A 25768-nucleotide genomic window follows, 5' to 3' on the forward strand; every position below is an offset into this window, starting at 1 on the left:
GCATGCGCGGCCGGCGGCCTCCCGGGCACGCGCACGCGCACCCAGAACGCCTGCCTGCTTCAAAGGCGCATGCGTAAACTGGTTTTCAGCTCTTTTACCAGCCCGGCCTCCGGGTCCAAATTCTTCCACGCCTAGGAGTAGCCACGCTACCACCTCCTCAGCTATGCGGTGTCAGGGCAGTCCATGCCACACCATCATGATGTTTGACGTCCCATGAGTCTAGAACCCATTTAAGATGGGAAACGGGCTCAGAGAGGTACTTGCCAAAGGAATACAGTGCATCAGCGAGCATCTGAAGCTCTGCTCCTGTCGCTAGGCCATGTTTCCTTTTCCCTTATTCTTAACACCAAAAATGTGGACCATGACTCTCTCAGGGCGGACTGGAGCTATGCGCTCAGTTTGCTTTATACAACTCTACTCCTGCTCTAGCACTTTTTTTCTTTTGTGGCCCTTTCAACACGTGGCAAAGTTCAAGAACCCTCCTTTGCAGCCCCATTGCAGGCCGCCCTCTCCCCAAACTGCTTGCGTTGCTTCTCTGCCCCCCCCGCCCCCCGCCAGCTTCTTGCCTCTGCTCCTTGGATAGCCAATTCTCTCTACCTGGGAATCCCTTCCCTGCTTTTTCCTGGCAAAATTCTCTAATTTTAAGCATCACCTGAGGATTCATTTCAGCCTTTTCTGAGGTCTCAGGCTGCAAACCAGATGCCCCTTCTGTATTCCCAAGAGCCCAACCTGTGTCTTTTCCACCATCCCTTGTTGGCCCCAGAGAGCAGACTGCTTCCTCAGCACCTAGTATGATGCCATGAAAATGTCCCCTTGCATGTACAGTTCTTTCTTTCATATCTGAAACCTCTCAATGTTAAATTATGAGCAGTCCACAAAATCTTAAAGAGAGGTTAGGGAGTGGCAGCTGGAACATAACTGTGGTTATTCTTCCACAGCAGCTGCGGTCCTTCGAAAATTTTTCTGAGAGGCCAAAATCTGCCTTCCTGAAATTTCCACCCTGTGGTTCTAGCCTGCTGGCTTCAATAGCCATCTGAAAGCAGATTTGCTTTGGGTTCCCTGAATATAAGTTTCTGGGATTCAGTGGTACCCAGTTCCTTCTGTGTCCATCCCCCTCCTTTGACCCCCCATTCGTCATTGTCTCAAGAACAGAACAGTGTTCTCAGCCAGGGTGGGCCACCCTAGAGCACAAGCAAAAATATAGCCTCATGGAACCCCAATACTTCCTCTATCTCCTTCCCCTGCCTTCAATTCTTCGATGGTTCCATACTGTCCACAGAATATGCACATTTGTCCCCTCACAAGGCACTGTGTGATCTGACCCAGCCTCTTCATTGTTCCCCGCTCCAGTGACATCAAATTTCTTACAGTTTTCCAGTTCTGCTCTGCTGTCTTTCAACTAGGCTATCACACATACTGTTTCCTCTGGAACTATCTCACCTTAGGCTCTTGCCTACAGCACACCACCATCCCCTTCGTGTGGTCAACATCTCAACCTTAGGTGCCAGTTCAAATGCCCCTTCCTCTGTGAAGCTTTTCCTGATTTCTCTTGGCTCCCTGAGCACCTGAGCACCCTGGGCTCCCCCCGCCCCCATCCCCCCTCCCCAGCCATTGACATTTGCTTCTCTGTCTTCCAGGCCCATCTATAGTATCTTCAATGCCTAGCACACGCCTGGCTGTTGGTCCTTAAAAAAAAGAGATCTATATTTTTATGAGGTAGCCGGCTTCCAGGATGGCCCCCCCAAGGATCCCTGCTTCCTGGTGTTCATGCCCACAGTAGTCCTCTTCCACAGTGCGTAGGATTGATCGGTATAACCAATAAGATACTGCAGAAATGACAGTGTGTGATTTTCAATGTTTAGTCATAGAAGACATTGTGACTTCTACCCTGCTCTCCCATAGATCACTTGCTCTGGAGGAAGCTAGTGCCATGTTATGAGGATACTCAAGCAGCCCCATGGAGAGGTCCAAGTGCGACAGAACTGAGGCGTCCTGCCAACAGCAAACACTGACTTGCCAGGCATATGAGCCACCTAACAAATGGATCTTCCAGCCCCAGTCGAGCCTTCACATGATTGCAGCCTGACTGATACCTTACTGCAACCTCAGGAAACCCTGAGTCAGAACTATCCTACTCCTGATTCCTAACCCACAACATCTGTGATATAATGTTTTGAAATTAATTATACCGTAATAGATAATTTAACCCATGTCTAAAGTGTCCTTTATTTCATGATAAACTTTAAACAGTCTTTTGTAGAAAAGGTTCATTTCCATTTTTGAGCACTCTGCATTTGTTTCTCAGTGGTCATATCACATTCAGTGGGAGACTCTGAGATGTGAGCAGCAGGGAACACCCGGTGGTCCCTCCCAAGTACCCCTGAACCAGTTAGCAGGTTGTGGCATTTGTAGATTTCCCTCCTTTCCAGGGAACTGGAGGTGGGCTAGTGTCAGGTTTCAAATCCGCTTGAGCTTTACCCACCCCACTAAAGAAATCAGAGGAGGCCAAGTCCATGGATACTGTTCATATGACATACTTTATTTCCTCTACAACCATTAAAAACCCTTTGTAAGTTTACACTGTACAGTTATTCTCATGTCTGAAATAAGACGTGGGGGCAGGGAAAGCTGGTGGATCGGACCACAGTCGTCCTAGCACCTAATCCATCCTAGGAAGGAGCGTTTTGAAGACAGAAGTGGGGAGGAGAGAACAGTGGACAGGAGAGGCGAACAGTTTGGCCCAAGGATGCCCTTGGTCCCTTCCCTCCTGAAGGTCTTTCCCTGGGTGTCTCCTAGGGTCCATGACTGCAGGACCCACACCAGGAAACTAGGCTGGGCAGGAAAGGGGCTTCACAGTATAGGCAGGGGTTAGGGGGCAGGATGAGAAGAAAGGACAGCTTCTGGCTCCCTTCCCCAGTTGCTGGGGGTTGGAGCCAGGTTTTTTTTGGCACTATCTACAGGGTCTTCCTGGAGGTGGGAGGAGGAAAAGAAGGAGTTGGGGATTTATGATTCTTTTCTTGAAGAGTTAGGTTTCTTTCCATGTGAAGAGAGGCCATGAGCCTATGGTAAGGTTCTCAAGGGATAAATGGTCAGGGTCTTTTGTCTCCTGCCCCCAGGACACCCACCCTCTGCTTGGCTGGCACAATCCTACACAACCTTTTTTTTTCCCCCTACACACCTTTTTATAAAACCCAGACAGGTGGGAGAGGTGAACAGAGCTAGAACGAAGCCAAGGGCAAAGAAAGGAAAAACATATGCCGTCTTCCAGTCCTCCAGCTTCCAGAAAGAGAAGAGAGTTTTGATTGTTTTGTTTTGTAGGGCAGGTGGGAAGAGTTCCTAGTCTCTCAGGAGTCCAGCAGTTGGTGTTTCTCATGAGTTCCTGGTCCAGGCCAGCCTCAGTCCCTCACCAGGCTGCACTAATTGCTACATAAGTCAGCAGATGGCAAACTCCTGTTATATCAGAATCACTCAGAGGGGCTTGTTAAACCCCAGCTTGCTGGGCCCCATCCCAGAAGTTTGAATTTCATAGGTCTGGGGTAGCACCAATACTTTGCATTCCTATGAAGTTCCTAGGGGATGCTCTAGCTGATTTCAGGCACCTCATCCTCAGAAACCTGGTGCCCTGAGGCAGTTCTAGGAAGCTGGGCCATAGCTGGAAAGGCCTAGCCTTAGAGGCACCAAGTAACCTGGGAAGCTGCTAGAAATGGTCTTATGGTGAGCCCCCTGTGCAGAGAAGTAAACTAAGGCACAGAGATCAAAGGCAGAACTGAGAAAGGAGCCAGGATACCAAGGTCCAGTGGAGAGGGGACAGTGATGCAGGACCCCAAAACACGAGCAATGCCTTGGGGCCCTAGGGATCATCCTGGTGCTCATTATAAAATCACACACCCAGCTTAGCCCAGAGAAGTTAAGCGGTCTTCCCAGACCTGGGCCAGGTCTCGACTCCTGGCTGAGGTTCCTCTTTACGGAAGCAGTTTGAGTGGTGTCAGAATGTAGTGTGACAAGGCAGCCAGGCCCGACTACCTTGGCCCTTCAAGTAAGCATAGAGAAAACCAAAGCTCCTTTCCTTTGGGCATGGGGTCCAGAGGGCTGGTGAAGGGCAGGAAGAAAGGGGAGCAGGGATGATGGGATAGAGAAGGGAAGGTCCAAAGAGGGTGAGGGAGGAGTGGGGAGACGCCCTGGGCAGGGGACTCAGGCCCAGCACCATGTCCCCTTTGTTTCTTGAACTTTGCAAACTGCAAATGATTTTGGCAGGGGTAAGGGGCAAAACCAGGGTCAGCTACAGGTTCTGCCAGGACGACTCGTTTTAGAGCTAGTGAGGCCCAAGGAAGAGCAGAGAGGATGGTGGGATGTCAAATGGACAGATGACCAGGGAGAGAATCCAAGCCAGGCTGCATCTCCTCAACCAAGCCATGCAGGACTAGGCAGGGTAGAGACCAGAAGTGGAGATCCAAGGGCCCCCCACTACACACACACCACACTCTTAGTGGAATGTGCTGGGGTCCTTCTGGGAGGCTATAGACAGAGAAGACAATGTGACTCAGGATGAGATTGGGGGATGCCTTTCTTGGCTGGGGGGTTGCTGGGGCCTAGCCCAGTGAGAAGGGCTGGCAGGGCTGGAGCCACCTGAGGTGTTAGGAAAAGGTGTCCCCTTTGGTGTGAGAAAACATGAAATAAAACATGAACTCAGAAAAAAAAACAACCCAGATCTGAAAGTAAACCTCAGAGTTGGGAGACCACAGCTGAGGGCACTTCTCAGGAGTGTGAACCTGAAGGGGCAGCGAGGTGGATGCCTAGGTTAAGAGGAAATCCATGGGAGGAGAGGCTGTTCTGTGAGGGCTGAGAGGTGGGGGCTACAAGTAAGCCCAGGGCCCAAAAGAGGAAAATGTGGCCATTGGCCAGGGCCACTCGGTCTGCTGGCAGGAACCAGCAGAGAAGATGAGGCAGGAGGAGGCAAAGTTTTGGAGGAAGATGATAAAAGAGAGGATGGGTGAGAGGTGGTAAGTGAGCAGACAGCCCAGAGAGAGGAAGAGGCTCGACCAAGATCGCAGGATGGCAGTGCAGTATCTCATCCCCCATTGGGGATGCAGAACCTACTGAGAATCAGGAAACCTGGGTTCTGGTCCTGGCTCTGCTTTTAGTTTGCTGTGTGACCTTGGGTGAGCCACTCCCTTCTCTGGGCCTGATTCCTCATTTAAGAACGTGAAGGAGTTTGACACAAAAGGACAAAGAACACACGATTCCATTCATATGAGGTACCTAGAACAGGCAAAGTCAAAAACAGAAAGTAGAATAGGTTACCAGGGTCTGGGGGCAGGGGAATGGGGAGTGTTTAGTGGGTAATTTCAGTTTAGGATGATGAAAAAGTTCTGGAAATTCATGGTTGTACAATACTGTGAATGTACTTAAAATGGCTAAAATAGGAAGTCTATGTTATGTATATTTTGCCACAAAAAAAGTGAGGGGGTTGGTCCAGATGATTTTGCAGCCCCTTTCAATGAAGAGGGTGAGAAGGGTGTCACCGCCCACCCCCCCAGGCTAGGTCACAATGAGTGACCTAGGGGTCTGGCCTGGGGTCTGGCCTGGGGACAATGAGTGTGTTCAGACCACTTTTCATTTGTGTAGAACTTTGTTTTTCCAAGTAGACTTGTAGGCACAATATTGTATTTGGTCCTCACCACAGCCATGTGAGGTAGAAGGAGATTCTCCCCACTTTATAACTGGGGACACTGAGGCATAGAGTAGCCAAATGATCTGAGGCCAAGGTCATTCCAGTTGGTAGCAGTTTGTTATTTTTTTTTTAAAGTCATCTGGAAAACGTCCTTGCAACTTAGGTTTACCTGTTGAAATACCAGCTGGCTTAGTGGTCTTTGAAGAAAGGAAATGGGCTATAAATTAGTAGCAGAATTGTCTCCTGGGGCAAATATGCTTGCTTCCCATGACTGGTTGATAAGAGTTATGAAACCTGATGTGTTTCTCTTTTTACCATGGATGCCAGGAAACTCAAGAATGAATTTTAATTGAATGATTCTGGGAATTACATTAGATAGATTGAGGGGATGATAATTCTTGCTTTTGATTTTCTATTTATGTTGTATTATTAAACTAAAATTTAAAAATATTCTATTTCTGTGGTATTATGCCTCTGATTATAAATTGCCTCTGATGTTTTTTGGAAATTCTCAAGGTAATTAAACCAAATCAGAGCTGGGTTGAGGACTGAGTCCCCTAATTCTAAGCACAGTAGTCTTTTTAAGATATAGCATCATGGTTATTGGTTAAAAGAAAGATGGTCTAATTGGTCAGGGCTATGAACACAAATATGTAGGTTCCTGGCCCAGAAAGTGTGGGTGGGGCCCAGGAAACTGCATTTTGAACGTGCCCTCAGAGGATTCTGATGCAAGGGGTCCCCATGCCATTTTCTGGGACACACAGGTCCAGTGATTCAGGGTGGGCTACTTTCATGTCTGGGTTGGGCGGTGGCATGTTCTGGGTGTCCTATATCCACACAAAGCCCGCAGTGGGGCAATGCGTTAGCACAGCAAGCAGGACAGAGTTTAGGCTGGGGGATCTAGAAGACCCAGGTTCTAGTCTAGACTTGATGACTTCTCAGTTCGGTGACTCTGGGCTGAGACCCGCACCTCCGTTTCCTCATCTGCAAAATGGGAGCACTAACCCCTTCCTGCCAAGGCTGCCTCCCAGAGTCGTCCCTGAGAGGCTGGAAAAAGACATGGGATGAGGGAGCAATTTCTACATAGTAAAGTGCTCTGGGCACAATGTGCAAGGGACCATTATTATTATTAATGAAGAGGTCAGTTTTGGGGGCTGATGAGGCTGGAAGTGGGGCACATTCTGGGTGGGAGGAGAGAGGGAAGAAGAGCCTGGAAGGTGGGTGGGCAAGAGGAGAACGTGCTAGGTGATGAAACTGACATGTACATGGGGCGGGTATGATGGAGCCATGTGGCAGCCAGGGTGTAAGAGAGTCAAGTTCTGGAGCCCTCGACTGTGTCACTTGGGAGAGCAGCTGGTAAAGGAGTGTCTCTGGGGAGGCCAAGGGGTAAGGCCCATTCTAAGTTCTTAGAAAGCAAGATCTCTTAAAGGTATTTTGAAACTGGTCAGCCTTTGGTGTGGAAAGAATTGCGGGGAAAGGGCTGCTGGGGAGACAGGGAATTGGATTCTGGTGCTTTGTGCATACAGGGTCTGTATTCCTTTCAAATACAGACGTCATGGCCCCCAGGAGGGTCTAATTTGGTTCTGGAAAAAAGTCGGATATAAGAAACATGAGGTTGCCCAGTTTAGGGTCAACCGTGCCAACTGGTCTTCCATTCCTCCCCTCACCAAGTCGTGCCTACACCATGGACCCAAGCCTAGAGATCTATAGTGGATTAGACACCAAGGTTTCTTGAGACTTTGGTTGAAGAGAGTAAAGATGGGGAAAAAAGAGGAAGAAGGATAGGGGAGGAGGAAGAAGAGAAGGAGGAACGTGCCAGGAGTAAAAATGGCAGAGGGGTAGTAGAAAGGGGAAGGAGGTAAGAAGGGCAGTGTTCCTTCCTGGGTCCCCAATGTTCCAAGGGGAATTCCTACTGTGAGTCAGGCAGTTTTCTGCTTTGGGAATGTTACCAAGACTTAAAAGGCATCTGCAGAAACAAACATAGAAATTACATTCCAAAAGAGTAGAGAGTTTTTACAAACCAATCCCCCCACCCCCAAAAAGAAAACACCAGTTACTTATTAAAATGCTAAAAATCAAACCAAACCAATATTTACACATAACATTTTCAACCCCATCAAGCCCCATGTCCAGAGGCTTCTGTAGGAAGAGTGATGAGTGACCTTGCACAGTGGCATGCAGGAAGTAGAAACTGGACTTTATAGGAAACCAAGATCTGGAGCCTCTGACACTGGCTGGGAGCTGGGCGGCCAGATGCTGAGACATGAGGGATGGCAAAGTCAATCTTGGACGAGGATGATGGTAAGGCTGAGCGGGTCCATAGGCCACAGGGTTCAGGTCTCACGAGGATTTCTCCCTCAAGGCTGGGAGTGTGGACTCCTTGGCCCTCTGTAGCTCGGGGAGGTAGCAGAAGGCCTCTGGTGGCTTGTGGCCTGTTGTGAATCCCCTCCCCGGGAGATAACCTTGGAGGGGCCCCCTGACCTCTCAGGTGGGAGCATGGCATCCCAGAGGGGCTTGGCCCACGGCTCCACTGGCCTGTCTGCTCTGCCCACACAAGTCAATATGGCACGAGGAAGTGGCTGGACAGATATGACTCTGGTGTTCTGCCACTAGGGAATGGAGATGAAGGACTTTGGGTAACTGGTCCAGGTGACCCTAAAAGGGCAGAAGGAGCAGGTGAGAGTGCAGAGGCACCTCCAGAGTCCTGGGGGCAAACTAGAAAAGCCATTGGCTTTCATTCTTCCTGATGGGGAATTCCACAGATGAACCATTTTGTCCTGGCATTTCCACTCTGGGCCCCTAGCCAGTTACAGGAGGGCCACATATCTGCATATGTGTGGGCATGTGTACAAACAAAATGGGTTCATTGGTGCCAATACCGCAATGAGCCCTGCTGCAATCCATCTGATGGCTTGAGTAGCTTGGGATGTGGGGAAGAGTGGACAGTGGAGTTAGGGCTGAGAGAAGAGCCATGAGAGGCCATAAGGCTAAGGAGAGTGGCTGGTGAAAAAGGCTGGCAGACTGGTGAGAACTGAGGCAGGATGGCAGATACTCTCAGATCCATGTGCAAAGCTGCAATAACAACATTCTCAAGGTTCAGTCCTGTTTTCCTGCAAATTCTCACTTGGGGAACTTGGAGAGATCTCTGTGCTCTTGGTAGAGCCTTAGTAATTCATATTTGACTCATAAAAAAGGTGTGAGAGGGAGGAAGGAAAATGAGAAGGGAAATGAAGAATGTTTGGGAAGCAGTGACATTGGTCCAACCTTCTAGCCTGTCATTGAGCATTTACAGACTGACTGCTGAGCGCTGGGCAAGTACCAGGTGTTGAGTGAAAAGCAGCGCTCTGAGGCCAATGGTCAGTGGTGTTGGGAGAGCAAGCTGCAGGGCTCCAGCTCTGCCAGGGGGGCTCCAAAGCTGACCAGGAGACCATAGCTCGGCTGCTGAGCTGCCTCGTCCACATGCGGGACCCCATGCCTGTCCATCGTGTTAAAAGCCTTGCATTGTCCCAGTGGCAAGAATACATGTCTCAACCTCCAATAAATTACCTTAGGGACTTTGGGGTAAATTAAATTATTAAAATAAAGTAAAACCACCTTAAATATTTATAGTAAGAAAAATTCAAATAAACAACATAGGCAAGAAACGTGTTTCCAGGTCCCAGTCTACCGCTGTGTCCTGGAGCACCAGCCTCCTGGAGTGCCCCTTGGCTTGGCCTGGCCTGGGAGTCTCTTACTGGGACTATCCTCGCCCTCCACCAGCTACAGGATGTAAACACAGTGGAGAGGTGGCGCCCCTCCAGGGTGCCACGGAAAGAGGCCTCAGAGATCAAGGCAGTGGGCATTTAGGCATTTATCTGTGCACCAGGTCTTGAGAGAGATTACCTACTTCTGTCCTCAAGGACTCTCCTGGGAAGGTTGTCACCTCGGCAAGGGAGGCAGTTCCAGTGGCTCCCCAACCCTGAGCCCCACGCATTTGTCTTCTTGTCCTTGCTGGATTCAGGTCTGGGGAGGGAGATCCAGGGCTCCAGGATTCCAAGCAGATACTTGGCCCTGGCCACTGCCCTATCATACCCCCTGGAGTCACAGCAATCCAGAGCAGCAGGGCTGGGAGGAGGAGGCGGTAGAAGGAAGGAAGGGATAGGGATCATGCCCAGCCCAGCTCCACCAGGAACCCCAGGCTGAGCCCGAGGGCAAAGCCTGTTCTTCTTATTGATGTTTCCCCCACCAAGAAAGGGGTGTGATTGGCAACTAGCATCTCCATGAGCCCTTTCCCTGCGGGCTGTGGCCAGAAGTGTATCCTTTCCTGGGCTCTTCTGAGAAGTGGGTGTGGGTAAAACCAGGCAAGGCTCTCCTTTAGGACCCAGGGATAAGCTCCCAGTGGATCTCTCTGGAGGAGCTTGCTTCCGAAGCCCAGTTTTGGTCTTTCTCTCACTCACTGCCTTCTCCTGGGTAGTCAGAGATCGCCACCCAGTGGTCAGTAGGAGATCCCCGCTTTACCTGGATGGGAAAGCTGTTCTCTAGCAGTGGTGCAGCTGCTGTCCCCCAGGACGAGGTGATGCAGAGGGCATGGCCCTCCTCTCTGCTGGTTCCCTTCGCTGGTTCCCTTTCGCTATCCATTTGACTGGGCTGGTTGAGGCGGGGAGCTCCGTTGCTCTGTCACTCGCTGGGAGGGGCTGCCCTCTCCTCCCCACCCCAGCTGGACTCTGAAGGGTGCAGTCTGCACTTGGAAGGAGAGTGGCGGATGGCAGAGCGGGATGACCGGGCGAAGCAAGAGGTGAGAGACTGGGTGCTACAGTCACAAACAGCATCCTAGGAGGAAGGAGGGAGGGAGGAAGTCAGGAGGAGCCAGGAGACACTGACTACCCAGGGGTTAGATGACCAGCCAGGCAAGGAGTCTGGGCTCAGCCATACTCAGGATCCAGTTCCCAGGGGCTACAGCCCCTCTTCTGACCAATTTTTTAAAATTGTTTTTCTTCCATTATAGCAATAACAAATGTTCATAAATAACACTCCAGAATGTCACAAATTCTGGAACATACAAAGAAGAAAGTGGATGTTGTCTGTGGTCAGTCCTACACATCAAAGATAAATTCTCACCACACTGCATGCACGTACAATTTACCAAAATGACCTCATCCCTTATAGCCTATGCTGCAATTGCAAAACACGAACACTTTTTGGTCACCATGCATGTTTAGAACTCCTTTTTAATAGCTGTCTACTATTCCCCTGAGTAGAAATGCCTTGATTTATCCAATTCATTTTTTATGTGCATTTATGTAGTTTCTATTTTTTTTATTATTACCAATACACAGGGACAATGGTTGAAAGTGCTGTTACAGAACTAGAATACTTGGTTCAAATCTGAGTCCTGCCACTTACCAGTTGTGTGACCTTGGATAAGTTACTTAAATCTCTGAGCCTTGATTTCCTCCTCTCTAAGATGAGGAACATGATACCTTTCTTAAAGTTGTTCTGAGGGTTAAATCAGATATTATATATAAAGCATTCAGCATAGTGCCTATTAAGTACTTAATAAATGCTAGCAATTTTTATTAATAATGCAATATATTTCTTTATACAAATATGTTTTATCTCCTCTGTATTTCCATAGGCTACATTCCTAGGAGAACTACTGGTCAATGAGTAGTAACACGTGAATTTTATAGACTGAAAAATATTTGAATCAACATTCAAAATACAGCCAGCTTTGTACCTTTGTTACCTGATGTAGGTGTGGTATATGGATGTGATGGTTAATTTTATGTGTCAGCTTGACTGGGCCTCAGGGTGCCCAGATATTTGGTCAAACACTATCCTGAGTGCTTCTGTGAGGATGCTTTTGGATGAGATTAATATTTAAATCTGTAGACTGAATGAAACAGATTGCCTTCCTAATGTAGGTGGGCCTCATCCAATCAGCTGAAGGCCTGAGTAGAACAAAAAGTCTGACTCTACCTGAGTAAGAAACAATTCTTGCTGTTTGATGGCCTTCGAGCTGGGACATCAGCTTTTTTCCTGCCTTTAGACTCCAAGTGAAATATCAGCTCTTCCTGGGTCTCAAGCTTGCCTGCCTTCAGACTAGAACTACATCAGCTATGTGTACTGTACACCATCAGCTCTCCTGGTTCTCAGACTTTTGGACTCAGATTGGAACTAAATTATCAGCTCCCCTGGTCTCTGGTCTGCTAACTCACCCTGCAGATCTTAGGACTTGTCAGCCTCCATAACCAAATAAGCCGATCCCTTATATTATTGGCGTAAACCAATCACACACACACACACGGCCTACTGGTTCTGTTCCTCTGGAGAAACTCTAATATAATGGGTATGTTCAGTCTGTGAGAAATTTGTGAGCCATATTCTTATGATATGCTCAGTATATATATTAAATTTAAAAGTTCTTAAAAAGTTAAAAAATAGAAATAAGTATTTAAAGGATTTTTAAAAATGAAACCAGCTGGGTGAAAGTATAGAGAAGTAAAGCACTCAGCACACAACACTGGGGTCTGTAGAAATTGGACAAGCTTTTTTGCAAGACAAGTTGGCAACATTTATCAAATACCTTTAAAAATTTATATTTTTTAATCCTGTAATCCTATTTCTGCAACTCAAACCTAAGGAAATAATCCGAAATGTGGAAAATGAACACCAAGATGTTCACCACAGAATTATTTATAATAGGGAAAAATTAGAAACTACCTAAACATACAATACATACCACTGGGCCAATCACAGCCCACTCCACTCCTCTGTGCTCCTACCTGCAACCCTCGCGGAGTGCACTGCACACCATACGATACCACCCCTGGCCACAGCTGACTGAACAGGGGGTACACTGGATTTGAATTGGATGAGTTTCTTTCTTCCAAAAATATGGAATTGAGACAGAGGGATCTGAGTCAGTCTCCCTTAGGTGCTTGATATTATAAAACCAGAGCTGGGACAGCCCTCCTGAGCATATATAAATGCAACAGAGATAAAGAGAAGGAAGAAAACAGAGGGAAAAAAGCTCAGGAGAGAGGAGAGGGAGACAGAGAGAAGCTGCTGAGGCCTTTGGGTCCTGGCCCTCAGGTTCTGTAAGCTACTCTGCCATTTCCCTTTCTGGGAAGCTAACTTATATGTATTCTTTTACTAATATGCAAATAATCCCTAACGAAATCTGAAATTGATATCAGGAGTGGGGTGTGCAGTGAAAGAGTCTGAGAGAAAATGGGAGCATTTAGGCATGGAGTCTAGGGGTGGGGGGCAGCGGTATACTGGTCAATATTTAATAACTAGTTTTCTGGAGCAAGAGGAGAGGCCCTGACTTGTGTCATTTGCCAGTTTTCATGATGTAAATCCTCCCACTGTGCAGATCTCAAAGCACCAAGGTGATGTCACTCAACACAGAGATGTGCACAGTTGGCTTTCTCGACTCACACAAGCTGGCTCCAGCACTGGTTGTGGGAGTGGAGTCAGCACACCCCTTCCCTGTGGGGGATGCTGGCAATTTCTGGTATGTGGTGGCAAAGCAGCTAGTTAAACCATGCTCACTGGTCTCTTGGTATTCAGACCATGTGTCCTTCCAGGTCTGGAGCCTTCCAACCCCCACCTCAAACTAGCATAAGAACTTTTTGAAACACGTGAACTACCTTCCCTGAGTTGGAAAACCAAAAGAGCTCGGACCTTATAAGCCAACCTACCTCCCAAGAAAAAGGGCAGTCCCACCCGCTTACCTCATTGGGAAGGACCAGGGCTCCGTCTCCGTCTCGGAGGACACCATCCTTCCCCACCTGGGGGAGCACGCAGGGTCTGGCCTCTTCCCCGCTCCCTGACTTGGCTGTCTTCTTGTTGAGGATCCTGGCCATGCCCTCTGGCTGATGGTAGCTGGCCGGGGAGAGGGGCTCGGGCTTCTTGGTGCTCTCCTCGCCAGCCGCTGAGGTGGGACTCGGGGCCCGGCCACACACATTGCGGAAGAACTCCTGCACGATGCCGTACTTGGGAGGCTCTGGCTTGGCCCGGGCCTCGGACATGCCCAGTTTCCAGACAGACTCCGTGCTCCCCGAGTGCTCCACCACACTGAAGAGGCTGGAGAGCCCGTCGTTGATGTTCCTCAGTACGGGGCTGTCCCGTGTGGTGGTGGAGCGGGCCCAGGCCGAGCCGTTCTGCTTACCCTGGTGCAGGTTCCACAGGCTGCGGTCCTTGGCGCCGTCCAGCTTGGACACGGACCGCCTCTGGAGCTTTGGCGAGCCGTACTTGGGCGAGCAGCACGGACGCTCGATGCGCGAGTGCACCTTGTCCAGAGAGGAGGAGATCTGCTTGCTGCGCACGGACACGAGCGAGGAACTGCGGGGTGACCAGCTCTTGCTGTGGAGGCTGCTGCGGGGCGGGTCAGTCTGCAGGCCCACGCTGACCGTCCGGATGGTCTGCGTGCCCACGCTGGCCAGGCCTACTGTCTGGCTGGACGTGCTCTTCACTTTCCTCTCCAGCGAGCCCGAGCGCATGGCCTGGCGCACACAGTTGGTGATCTCCTTCATGTCGTCGCTCATGTTGCCCGACATCTCCAAGTTGTGCAGGGCTGCTGGGAAGCCGGGGCCCGCTGCCGAGGGGCCACCCGCTGAGCCCCCGTCCAGGCGCTGCCGTGAGAAGTTGCAGAGCCACCGGCCGTAGGAGCTCTCCGCCAGCCCGTTGGCCTCCGCCGACTCTTTGGGCTTGGCGGTAGTGAAGAGGAAGCCGGGCTCGATGATGATCTTGCCTTCCCTATCATGGACCACGGGGACACCCAGGCGCCGGGCCACCGGGGGGCTGTAGTAGACGCGGATGCCCGTCTTGTCTGGAGCCGTGTAGCTCCGCTGCATCTGCCTCCCCGCCGGGTCCTGGCAGGCCAGGGCACCCAGGTCGTTGCAATCCCGTGGCTGTGCCTGGGCATCCTTCTCTGCGTCCACCGGCTGGGAGCCCACAAAGGCAAAGGCAGGGCTGTTGGGCAGCTTCTTGCCCCGGGCGGCTTCTCCAGCAAGGTAAGGGGAACAGTCAAGCAAACTTTCAAACTCAGACATAGAAGAAACAGATTTGGTCCTGGGAAGAGTGGAGGAGGAATAGTGGTGTTAGTGGAAGGTAACAGAGCAGGCACTCTGGTCTTCCTCCCTGGTCCTTGTGCTGCATGAAGGCTGTGACCATGCCTGCCCGGCTCACCTCTGGTGAAGTCTGTCAGTGCCCTGCCCCCATTCCCTCTACACTGACACCTATACACCCAACACCGCACGCTCAGAGCGCCTGCTGTTCTCCAGCTGAGGGCTCTTTTTCTGACTGTAGAAGCGCACTCAGGTTCCACACAGAGGAAGTTGGAAATATAACAGCATTTAGGCCCCTAGACACAGCCCTCAACAAATAACGGGTGGCATTTGGAAGCTGCTTGTTCCTCAGGTGAGACAACTCTGAGTTGCACGCTCTGCTCTGGCTCCCAGCAAAACTGAGCTTAGGTTGCCTGTGGAACGATAATATCTCCCTAACTTGCTGCCTTTCCCTTCCCTGTCTCACTTCCAGGTGTTTCCTCAGAATCTTTGAGACATTTCTCAAATCCTTGTCTTTGCTTTTGAGGGAACCCAAACTAAGACTCCACTAAATTTGTAGCATAGACCTGGCACACGGTTGCCTGATGATTGAAAATGCCAGACGTATGTAAATGCATCTCGCATGTCAGACCATTCAGTTCTCCACTAACTCTAGGAGGCAGTTTCTATTATCCCCACCAGACAGAGATGGGATATGAGGCCAAGAGCTAGAAACGACAGAACTAGAATTCAAACCCCACGCTTGACTCCACAGCCCACCCTTCTACCCTGGGCCTGTCTGGTTTCTGGCTGCTTCCATGGCTCCTACTGGGTTCTCCTGCCCTCACTCCTTTCACAGGTTTTCTGATTGTGGAGACATGGTCCTGAGAGGCCTGGGGGTCTCCCTGGCCATAGCATAGGGCTGGGCCCAGAGGGAGCTGCTCAATAATCCCAGAATAGGAGTCTAGCTTGACTCTCCTAAATCCAGAAACAAGAAGAAAGAATCCCAAGAGGAATTAAACAGTTTCCCAGCTAGGATCTGGCGGGGGCAGGAGGGCAATTTTCCATTCCCAGAATCAAACAAACAAAAAATCACAGGCAGGAATTCTCACTGCCCAAAACTTCCCAGCTCCTCAGTGGCTTGGGTTCTACAGCAACCATATTCCAGAGTTCTCCCAGCTCTGCTGAGGGAACATGGGCATGGGAGAGAAGACAGGCAAAGGGGTGGCACAGGCATAGGGTGGACGGAGCAGGGGGTGGGGTGCAGGGCAGAGCTGGGGAGGGGATGCCGGCACCTTTTTAAGCCTGTTCCCCCAAGCTCAGCTTCAGAAACAGCCTCCTTGTCATGGATCTTCTCACTGCGTGTCTGTCAAGGAAGAGATGAGAAGGGTCAGTTCTGGCCACCAGCCCCCTCAGGGAAGGTGATAGGAAGTCATTGTGGGAGCTGACCCCACACCCCATGCCTGAGTCTCCTTGTAGAGCAAGAGTGTTGTCAGCAATGATCTGGAATGACCACTGGTCAGTTTCTGGCTCCAGTGCGTCTAACCCCGTCATCCCTCCACCCATGGGTATGTGATCCAGGCTTGGCCAATGGGAGCACTAAGAGAGAACCCCAAGGAAACTGAGTCTGTTTAGAACTTAATCTGAATGTAGTGGCAGCACCCGCTGGCCACTGTTCAGTTGGCAGTAACAGTAGTGACCTGAAGGTTCCTGCTCTGACCTTCTCTCACCCTGGTCCCAGAGCAGGTCCTCTGGGACCTGCACTAGTTTCTGAACCTGCATCACCAGCCCTCTTGAGCTCCTAATAAAATCCTCTCCTGCCTCAGTTCCCAAGAATTGGTTTTATGGCTTGCAACAAAGTCTCCTAACACACCACTTCCTCAAGCTGTCATGAGGATTACATGGGATGATGCAAAGGGCCTGTCTGTTCACTCTTTGGTCACTCAGTGTGCAGCTATATGGATAATGCGCCCGATTCTTAGGAGCAAACTTTACCCATGTGACCTAAGAGATTGCCACGATCAGGGTTGGCTAAGGCAGAAAATGTGATTCTCATTTTACCAATGAAGCAGCTGGGGCCCAGAGGGGGAGAATGACTTGCCCAAGATCACATGGCTATTTAGAGGCCCTGCTCTTCAGAAAGGCACATCTGAAACTAAGAGAAGGCAAGTGGCCTGGCCAAGAATACACAGACACCCAGCCTTTCTTCCAGGTCTGGAAGGATGGAGCTGGCAGAGGATCCTTCACAAGTACCCAACCATAGGCTGGAACCATGAGGGTAGAGACCTCAGGTGCAAGGCATGACCTGTGGGACAGGGTTAGCATCTTCTTTGTCAGGTCTCCCACAAGTGAGGGACTTTCTGGTATAGCCCAGAGCCAAGAGAACAAGGGCGGCCTGCTATTCCACTCACCTCTTTCCAGCTGTTGTCCTGCTTTTCCAGGTCTGAGTGCTTCAGGACCCAGGGGTCAGCAGCCTTCTGCAGCTGGGTAAGGGTAAAGAGAGCAGTCAGTGGTGGGCAAAGTTGGTGAGCAGGGCCACTCCCCAGGCTCCTCTCTGCAGCCTGGAGGACCCAGATCATGGGCTAGGAGCCACCTTCCCAGTGGCAGCAGCTCTGACCACCGACAAGGTGGATCTCAGAAATCATCATGAAAGCAAACATTTACAGGCACCCTTATAGATGACATTGTGTCCAACATTATATATACTATAATGTAGTTGTTACTACTGTTAATTCATGCTCCATTTCCTGGAACAGCTAGATCAGCTCGACAGCAGCTAAATCACGTCTGAATGGTGTCTCCATACTAGGAATGCAAAACAGCAGTTAAACTGAATCAGACTGGCCTCTACAGTCTGTCATGAACAGCTCTCCATGAAAGAGATAAAGTGTAAACAAAATATACATTATAATTCAATTAATGATTAAAACAAATTTTGTGAATATAAACTTAGAAAGGGAGAGAGTGAGTTGGAGTATGTTTTTGTAATATTTGGGTCTTTTATAAAAATGAAGCCCTTATTTATGTAATTAAAATAAAAAGTAAAACAACGGAAAAAGCCAAAATAAAGAGAGGCACAGAGCAGCTTGATAAGCTGGGTGCATGATGTGAACTGTGGTGGGTGTAACGGTCAATGATTGTTTTTCCTATCCACCCTCTTTGGGTCTGAGGACTCCAATTTTCCCATAGGGGCCCTTTCTCGGTTCTTCCCTCTTGGTTCCTGGATTTTGGCAGGCTCCAGGGGTGGGCACATGACTCACACCAATCAGAGCCTTGTGGAAGAGGAAATTCTTTCCACCGCAATCACTCAGCTGTGAGGATATGAGCACAAAACTAACAGTGGCCGTATTTGAGGACAGCTTGCCTAAGAATAAAATGCAGAGGAAAGCAAGTCTGAGAGAATGGCAGAGAAAAAGACCTAGTCCTTACTGCATTCTCTGAGCACCTGGATCCAGCTATACCTGAAGGAGATCCTACCCCAGGCCTTTTCCTACAGTGACTCCCCCTTGTGGCTTGAGCCAGCTTGGGCTGGGACAGGCCTCACCTGGCTCAGGCGGTTCTGCAGCTCCTTTACCTGCTGCTCCACCTGCTGCTTCTCACCCTGAAGCCGTTCCACCAGCTGCAGCTTCTCCTGGCTCCAGTTGCGCTCGCTGATCTGCAGCTGCCGTGTCAGCTCCATAACGGCACTGTAGGACTCAGCCAGGAGGTGCTGCTGCTCCTCCCGCTCCCTCTGTAAGGCTGCCTTCCAGTCTGGCCCTGCCCGCTCCCCAGTGCTCTTTCCAGCCTTCAGCTCTATCTGCAGAAGGAAAAGCAAACGGAGCTAGCACCAGGAAGCCCCTCCTCTCTGCCCTCCTGCTCTCCAGGGGGCAGGGGAAGAGGGCTCCGCTCACAGAAGCCTTCGCTGACCTGCCCGCTCAGAAGTAACCCCTCCTCCCAATCAAGGCTAAGGGCTTTTCAGGCACTATCTCAGTCTCCTCATGCAAACTTGGCAAGATAACTGCCATTTTCAATATTTTACACAGGAAGAAGAGGTTCAAAGAGGTAGGGTATTTATCCCAGGTCACACAGCTACAAAATGGCAGAGGTCCCTAGTTTATTGCTTCTCATGATACTGTACTAACTCTTACCAGCAGTATAGGTTTACGGTTAGTGGGGGACATATTCACAGTCAGGTAATGAATGTGTTCAGGAATCACTCCAGCATAATGGCTTTCTCAGTCCCAAACTGCAGGAGGTAAACATGCAGCCTCTAGAATCAATGCACCCCACATCTCACAGGCTGTGGTCTGGGATCTTAACCCTCATGGGGCCATTCAGGTTCCCAGTGAGAGAACGTGCAGATGAGGCACGAGCGGCAGGGAGGGTTAGCAGAGAATGGTGGCACCGGGAAGAAGGTGAGATCATGGTCATGGGGAGCCAGGAGGGGAAAAGGTTTGGGGAGTGAGGGTCAGGTCTGCCACTTACTAGCTGGGTGACCTTGGGAAAGAAACTTAACTCCTCTATGCCTGTTTTGTTACTTGTCCAGCAGAGGTAATGAGTGTACCCACCTCCAAGGGGCTCATGACGCTCAGGAAGGCAGCCTGCAGTAGTGGCAGGCAGGAGGAAGCTAGACCCTGCAGGGTTGTGGCAGGGGATGAGGGTAGTCAGGCATTCTCCCTGTGTGGGAAGAAGCCCACACTTTCACTGAAAAGACCAGAATGGGGCAGCAACTTGCCTCCAGGTACACAAAAGAGACCAAATCCCCAGAGCTCCTGGTTAAGGCTCCTTCGGTCATGCTGGGTTGTAGGGAGAGAAGTTACTCAGTTTGAGTGGAGGGAACAAAACAGAGCCAGGTAGCAGCGGGTGAAGGGGATCCTTACAAGGAGGAAGAGAATGAGGACAGTAGGCAGCTGGAGTCTGGGCATGTTTGTGAAGGACATCACCAGGTACAGACAGGCATTTAAGCATTCTGGCCTGAGCTGTTAGCACATGGTGCAACAGAGGTGCCTCTGAAGCTTCCATGCCCTTTTATCAATTGCTCACCTTCCTTCCCTAGCTCCAAGACTCCTGGTCCCCACTGTTTCTGGTACTCTTGCTGTGTGACTCTAGGAAAGTCTCTCACCTTCTCTGGGTCACGAGGTGAGGTGATGAGAGTTCCTATGCTTATAAGAGAATAGTTTGGACATCCTGCTCCCAAATCCAACAGCTGAGGGCTTGGCTGAGAGAGGGGAGATGTCTCTGACAGGTAGGAGACTCACCTGGGCAGTATGGCTCTTAAGCTCTGCCCGCTCTGTCTCCCAGGTGGCCTTGGCTTTGGCAAACTGCTGCTGAAGCTCAGTCAGACCACGGTGCTCATTGCGAAGCAGCCAGCACAGCTCCTTCAGTGTCACCTTCATGTCAGCCAATGTCTTGATGTACTCGTTGGGCTGCAGATGGGGGCAAGGCCTGGGTCAAGAGTTTTTGGAGGGGCAGGGAGGGGAGCCTGGGCTGGTGGCATTCACCCAGAGTCCAGCCTAGGACTCTACCAGGCCTCGGGCAGGTCCCACAATTTCTCTGGGTCATCTCACATGAAGTCTCAGCCCTGAATTTTCTGAGCTGAGTCATCTCAGCCCTGGCCACCTCCTAGGCCAAATTTGTCCTCAGGGGCCATTCAGGTTCCCAGTGAGAGAACGTGCAGATGAGGCACGAGCGGCAGGGAGGGTTAGCAGAGAATGGTGGCACCGGGAAGAAGGTGAGATCATGGTCATGGGGAGCCAGGAGGGGAAAAGGTTTGGGGAGTGAGGGTCAGGTCTGCCACTTACTAGCTGGGTGACCTTGGGAAAGAAACTTAACTCCTCTATGCCTGTTTTGTTACTTGTCCAGCAGAGGTAATGAGTGTACCCACCTCCAAGGGGCTCATGACGCTCAGGAAGGCAGCCTGCAGTAGTGGCAGGCAGGAGGAAGCTAGACCCTGCAGGGTTGTGGCAGGGGATGAGGGTAGTCAGGCATTCTCCCTGTGTGGGAAGAAGCCCACACTTTCACTGAAAAGACCAGAATGGGGCAGCAACTTGCCTCCAGGTACACAAAAGAGACCAAATCCCCAGAGCTCCTGGTTAAGGCTCCTTCGGTCATGCTGGGTTGTAGGGAGAGAAGTTACTCAGTTTGAGTGGAGGGAACAAAACAGAGCCAGGTAGCAGCGGGTGAAGGGGATCCTTACAAGGAGGAAGAGAATGAGGACAGTAGGCAGCTGGAGTCTGGGCATGTGTGTGAAGGACATCACCAGGTACAGATAGGCATTTAAGCATTCTGGGCCTGAGTTGTTAACACATGGTGCAACAGAGGTGCCTCTGAAGCTTCCATGCCCTTTTATCAATTGCTCACCTTCCTTCCCTAGCTCCAAGACTCCTGGTCCCCACTGTTTCTGGTACTCTTGCTGTGTGACTCTAGGAAAGTCTCTCACCTTCTCTGGGTCACAAGGTGAGGTGATGAGAGTTCCTATGCTTATAAGAGAATAGTTTGGACATCCTGCTCCCAAATCCAACAGCTGAGGGCTTGGCTGAGAGAGGGGAGATGTCTCTGACAGGTAGGAGACTCACCTGGGCAGTATGGCTCTTAAGCTCTGCCCGCTCCGTCTCCCAGGTGGCCTTGGCTTTGGCAAACTGCTGCTGAAGCTCAGTCAGACCACGGTGCTCATTGCGAAGCAGCCAGCACAGCTCCTTCAGTGTCACCTTCATGTCAGCCAATGTCTTGATGTACTCGTTGGGCTGCAGATGGGGGCAAGGCCTGGGTCAAGAGTTTTCGGAGGGGCAGGGAGGGGAGCCTGGGCTGGTGGCATTCACCCAGAGTCCAGCCTAGGACTCTACCAGGCCTCGGGCAGGTCCCACAATTTCTCTGGGTCATCTCACATGAAGTCTCAGCCCTGAATTTTCTGAGCTGAGTCATCTCAGCCCTGGCCACCTCCTAGGCCAAATTTGTCCTAGCCTCACAGAAACAAAAATCCCTTTAGTTACAGCAGTAATTACTCAGCCTAAATCTAGGCTGGGCCCTGACTTCTTCAAGGCCCTGAAGCGTCTAGGCCCTGAATCCTTATCCTGGCTCAGGACCTGCCTCTGACCCACTGTGGGCCAGATAAGGAGTCCAAACCATGGAGCCTCCCTGACTGCTTGAATGGGTCCCCATCTTCTCTCCTTGGCCCATGATCTGTTTCTCACCTGTACCCAAGCTCATTGTTCATGCCCCCAGGAGCCTGGTCCCATTGCTTTCTCTCTCCCATGGCTTGATTTGAGGGTTCCTGACCCCACACACCTCTTAATGACCCTTGCCTGATGTCCTTACCCTGACTATGTACATCCCAAGCTGCAGCCAATCCTTGCCATACCTCTGCACACATAGTTCTCTTGGTCCAGAATGGCTTTTCCCCCTTTCTCTATCAGGCAAACTCCTATTCATCCTTCAAAACCTACCACCTATGACAGCTTCTCTGTGATACTGTCTACTGCACTCCAAACAGAAGTAACTGCTCTCTTGCCTGTGACCCCACAGTCTATCATTTGGCCCTCTGTCACTGCCTTGGGATGACTTATGTACCCCACAGCACTGATCACCTGGGGCCAGTGACCAGGCAATAACTCTCTGCAGCTCCAGTACCCAGTGTAAGATGGGTCAGAGAAGGTGGCAGGAATTGATCACTAAATAGATAAAGGAACAAATGGACAGGACAGGGAATAGGCAGAGAACAAACCGTGTTTTGGGTCCAGCTGTCCCCCGAGCAGGTCTTGTTATCAGAATGCTGGGCATTTAATTCCTCTTCCTCCATTAGCAGGTACAGCTCCTTCATGCTATTTACCTATTTTTTAAAAAATCACACTCAACAGGGCATGGGAGGGCATCGTGCCTGGGGGTCTGACCCTCAGGGGTAGGGGATTCAGGCCAGGGTGACTACACAGCCAGGCAGGAAGAAAGAATGGGGTTTATCGTGCAGAATGGACCAAAGGCACCCAGCTTGGCATTGATTTCCCACTTTTTAACTTTGACCCCTGGGCACCATCTGGGCTGAGGAGCACAACTGGAGAGTCAGGCCCTTCTCTCCTCCCACCATCTCCTCTGCCCCAAGGACCATGAGACGTCCCTGAGAGCTACTCAGAAATGACCATGTTGTTTGTCCAAGTCAAGGCAGGCACTGTGACTGGAATAAAAGGGCCACAGGCGCTCCCATCATTATTCGAAAGGAACCGAAGGTTTAGATAGACAAAGGGAAATTTTCTGGGAGGCAGGTGTGTCGCTGATGGAATCTGGGTACGGGTCCCAGGCCAGCCAAGGAGACCCAGGTACGAGTTCAGGATGGGAATGAAGCAGAAGGAAGCCATCTTCTGACTTGGGCCTACATTCATCATTCACTCAACAAATATTTATTGAACACCTACTGTGCGCCAGGCCCTGTGTTCAGAGCTGGGGATACATCAGTGAGCAAGACAGACAAAAAACCCTAACCCCCTTTAGCTTCCATTCCAAAAGCAAAAAAATAAACAAATATGTGGAATGTATGAAATGTCAATAAGTATATGGAATGTCACATAATAATAGGTGCTACGGAGAAAAAGAGAGCAGGAAAAGGAGCGAGGAGGTGCTGCACGTGGGTGGTCAAGGAAGGTCTGAGAGAGAAGGTGATATTTGGGCAAAGTTCTGAAGGAGGTAAGAGAATAAGCCATGGTCATAACAGCAGGTTTAGAATTCCAGGAAAAGGACAGCCAAATGCAAAAGCCCTGAGGTGGGAACGTGTCTGTTTGAGGAAGAGAAGTATGAGGAACAAGGCTGGTTGACCAGGCCATTATAAGGGATTTGGCTTCTACTATGGGTGAAATGGGAGCCAGGGGAGGGCTGTGAGCCGAGGAGGGACACTGGCCTGACTTTCAGTTTCATAACGTCCCTCTAGCTGCTATGTTGAGATTCATAATAGGGCAGCAACAGAGCCCCATATCGCACAACTCTAGGGGTACCATCCACACTGTGTACATGCTGCCTGGTACCTCCTGTTTAAATACAAGATGCTTGGGGGAAGGGTGCAAGGGCAGAGGTGGGGAGACCAGTTAGGCTACGGTGACGTGATGGCAGCTCAGATTGTAGGGGGCGATGTGGCTGGGTCAGATTCTGTAAATTCTAGGTATATTCGGAATGTGTAGGTAAGGGTATTTAAGCCATGAGCCCGAATGAGCTCCCCAAGGGAGTAAGTGCAGGTAAAGCCCTGAGGTCTGAGCCTTGGTGACTCTGACCTCCAGAAATCAGGTGAGGGAGAAATGGAAGGTTTGGCCAAAGGGACTGAGAAGGAACAACCAGTAAAGTAGAAGAAAAACCAAAAAAGCATCCAAGGAACCAAACGAATAAGGTTTTTCAGGTTCAGGCAGGCACTGAGGCTGGGAAGTATGTGGAGGGAGCAAGACCTGTGTGAATAAACACCCTGATTCTGTTCCTGATCACGTGTATCTAAACATACAGCTGTCTGACTATCTATATACACAGGTGCACGATTCTTCTCTGAAATCCTTGGGGCTAGGTGTGTTTGGAATTCAGAATTATCAGGATTAAGAAAGATAATATGGTACCTACACTATGTATCATATAACAGCCTCGACAAAGTCTGGCTTAACATCCTGTGCTCAAGGATACCAATATTTCCCCTGAAAACATATGAATATTAACACGAAATGGAATAAATAAAGGTTTTGCTGCCAAATGAATGTCGGGCCAATTTTTTTCAACTGAGTTAGACACAGAGAAACATAGTTCTCAGAGCTCCTCTTTCAGAATTGAGGACAAAGAATCGAAGATCTTTATCTGTAGTAGAATGGGGATAATAATTGTCTCCATATCAGAGGGTATTTGTAAAAGTGAAATGCAATAATCCACTTAAAGCATTTAATACCGTGTCTAGAACACTATGAATACCAAACATCTGAAGGTTATCATCCACATACATAGTTTTAATTTTGCATGTGTGGATACGTATATTCTTCAAAACTATGAAAGTATATCAAGTTTATTATTTACATAGTTATATGTATTTAATATGTATTTATATGTATTACATACACATATGCTTTTGTCATATTATATACATATGTGTATTGTACATGTATGTGGTTATGTTTATATCTTATGTCTCTTTCAGTAAATATGTATATTTCTATTAATTATAGGCATCTATATTTCATTTTCTATGCTTACACGTTGTTTTTGTAAAGTAAGTTACTTCTTTGTTATTTCTGTTACTTCTGTTACTTCAATACATGAAAATGGCTGGAAAGATTTTCACTAAATTTGGCAAGTTTGCCTGAGAAAAACTAACTTAAAATATAGGCTATGTGGCCTGTAGGCAATTCACTTTGGAGGGTATGGGGAAGTATCTTCCCTAGCAGCCAAAACTGGACTTTAGCTACAGACAACAGTATCATGGTTTCCCCAAAAATGTAAAAAACAGTAGAACTAACATGATCCAACAATCCCACTTCTGGGTGTATATACAAAAGAAATGAAATCTGGATCTCAAAGAGATATCTGTACTCTATCACATTCATTGAAGCAATATCCACAGTAGCTAAGATATGGAAACAGTGTAAGTGTCTGTTGATGAATGAATGAATAAAGAAAATATGGTATATACACACAATGGAATATTATTCACTCCATTCTGCCATTTTTAACAGCATGGATGGACCTGAAGGATATCGTGCTGAGTGAAATAAGCCAGACAAAGACAAAAACTACAAGATCTCACTCAAATGTGGAATCTTAAAGAAGCTGAACTCTTACAAGCAGTGAGTAGAACAGTGGTTGCCAAGGGCAGAGGGAAGGGGGAAATGGGGAGATGTTGGTCAAAGGGTACACAGTTTCGGTTGTGCAGTTCTGGAGCTCTAATGTCCAACATGGTGACCACAGTTAATGGTATTGTATTGTACACTTGAAATTTGCTAAGCGTAGATCTTAAGTGTTCTCACCACAAGAAGGAGGAAGGAAAGAAGGAAGGAAGGAAGGAAAGAAGGAAGGAAGGAAGGACGGAAGGAAGGAAGGAAGGAAGGAAGGAAGGAAGGAAGGAAGGAAAGAAAGTGGTAAC

The 25768-nt window shown here is 49.4% G+C and overlaps 1 protein-coding gene and 1 long non-coding RNA gene across 4 annotated transcripts in view; one reads left to right on the plus strand and one right to left on the minus strand.

Annotated features, from left to right (window-relative positions):
- Window positions 1–115: 115 nt before the first annotated feature.
- On the plus strand, window positions 116–2212 carry LOC112471031. Its single transcript, XR_003043193.1, has 3 exons — window positions 116–256; window positions 1638–1792; window positions 1903–2212. It is a non-coding gene; the product is annotated as an uncharacterized LOC112471031 (long non-coding RNA).
- Window positions 2213–2518: 306 nt separating this feature from the next.
- Window positions 2519–25768, minus strand: part of SOGA1 (suppressor of glucose, autophagy associated 1) — a 69010-nt gene continuing 45760 nt past the window's right edge. For 2 of the 3 annotated variants that reach the window (XM_006921790.3, XM_015597057.2), the window contains 7 exons: window positions 22403–22507; window positions 21258–21425; window positions 18248–18499; window positions 17115–17186; window positions 15999–16069; window positions 13390–14728; window positions 2519–10480 (listed from right to left, as the gene is read on the minus strand). In XM_006921790.3, the coding sequence (XP_006921852.1) occupies window positions 10328–10480; window positions 13390–14728; window positions 15999–16069; window positions 17115–17186; window positions 18248–18499; window positions 21258–21425; window positions 22403–22507 (2160 nt within the window). In that variant the 3' untranslated portion in view covers window positions 2519–10327. The remainder of the gene's footprint in view (window positions 10481–13389; window positions 14729–15998; window positions 16070–17114; window positions 17187–18247; window positions 18500–21257; window positions 21426–22402; window positions 22508–25768) is intronic. The other variant, XM_015597056.2, reaches the window with a different exon arrangement.

Source organism: Pteropus alecto, unplaced genomic scaffold (assembly GCF_000325575.1).
Source record: "Pteropus alecto unplaced genomic scaffold, ASM32557v1 scaffold45, whole genome shotgun sequence".
NCBI lineage: Eukaryota > Metazoa > Chordata > Mammalia > Chiroptera > Pteropodidae > Pteropus > Pteropus alecto.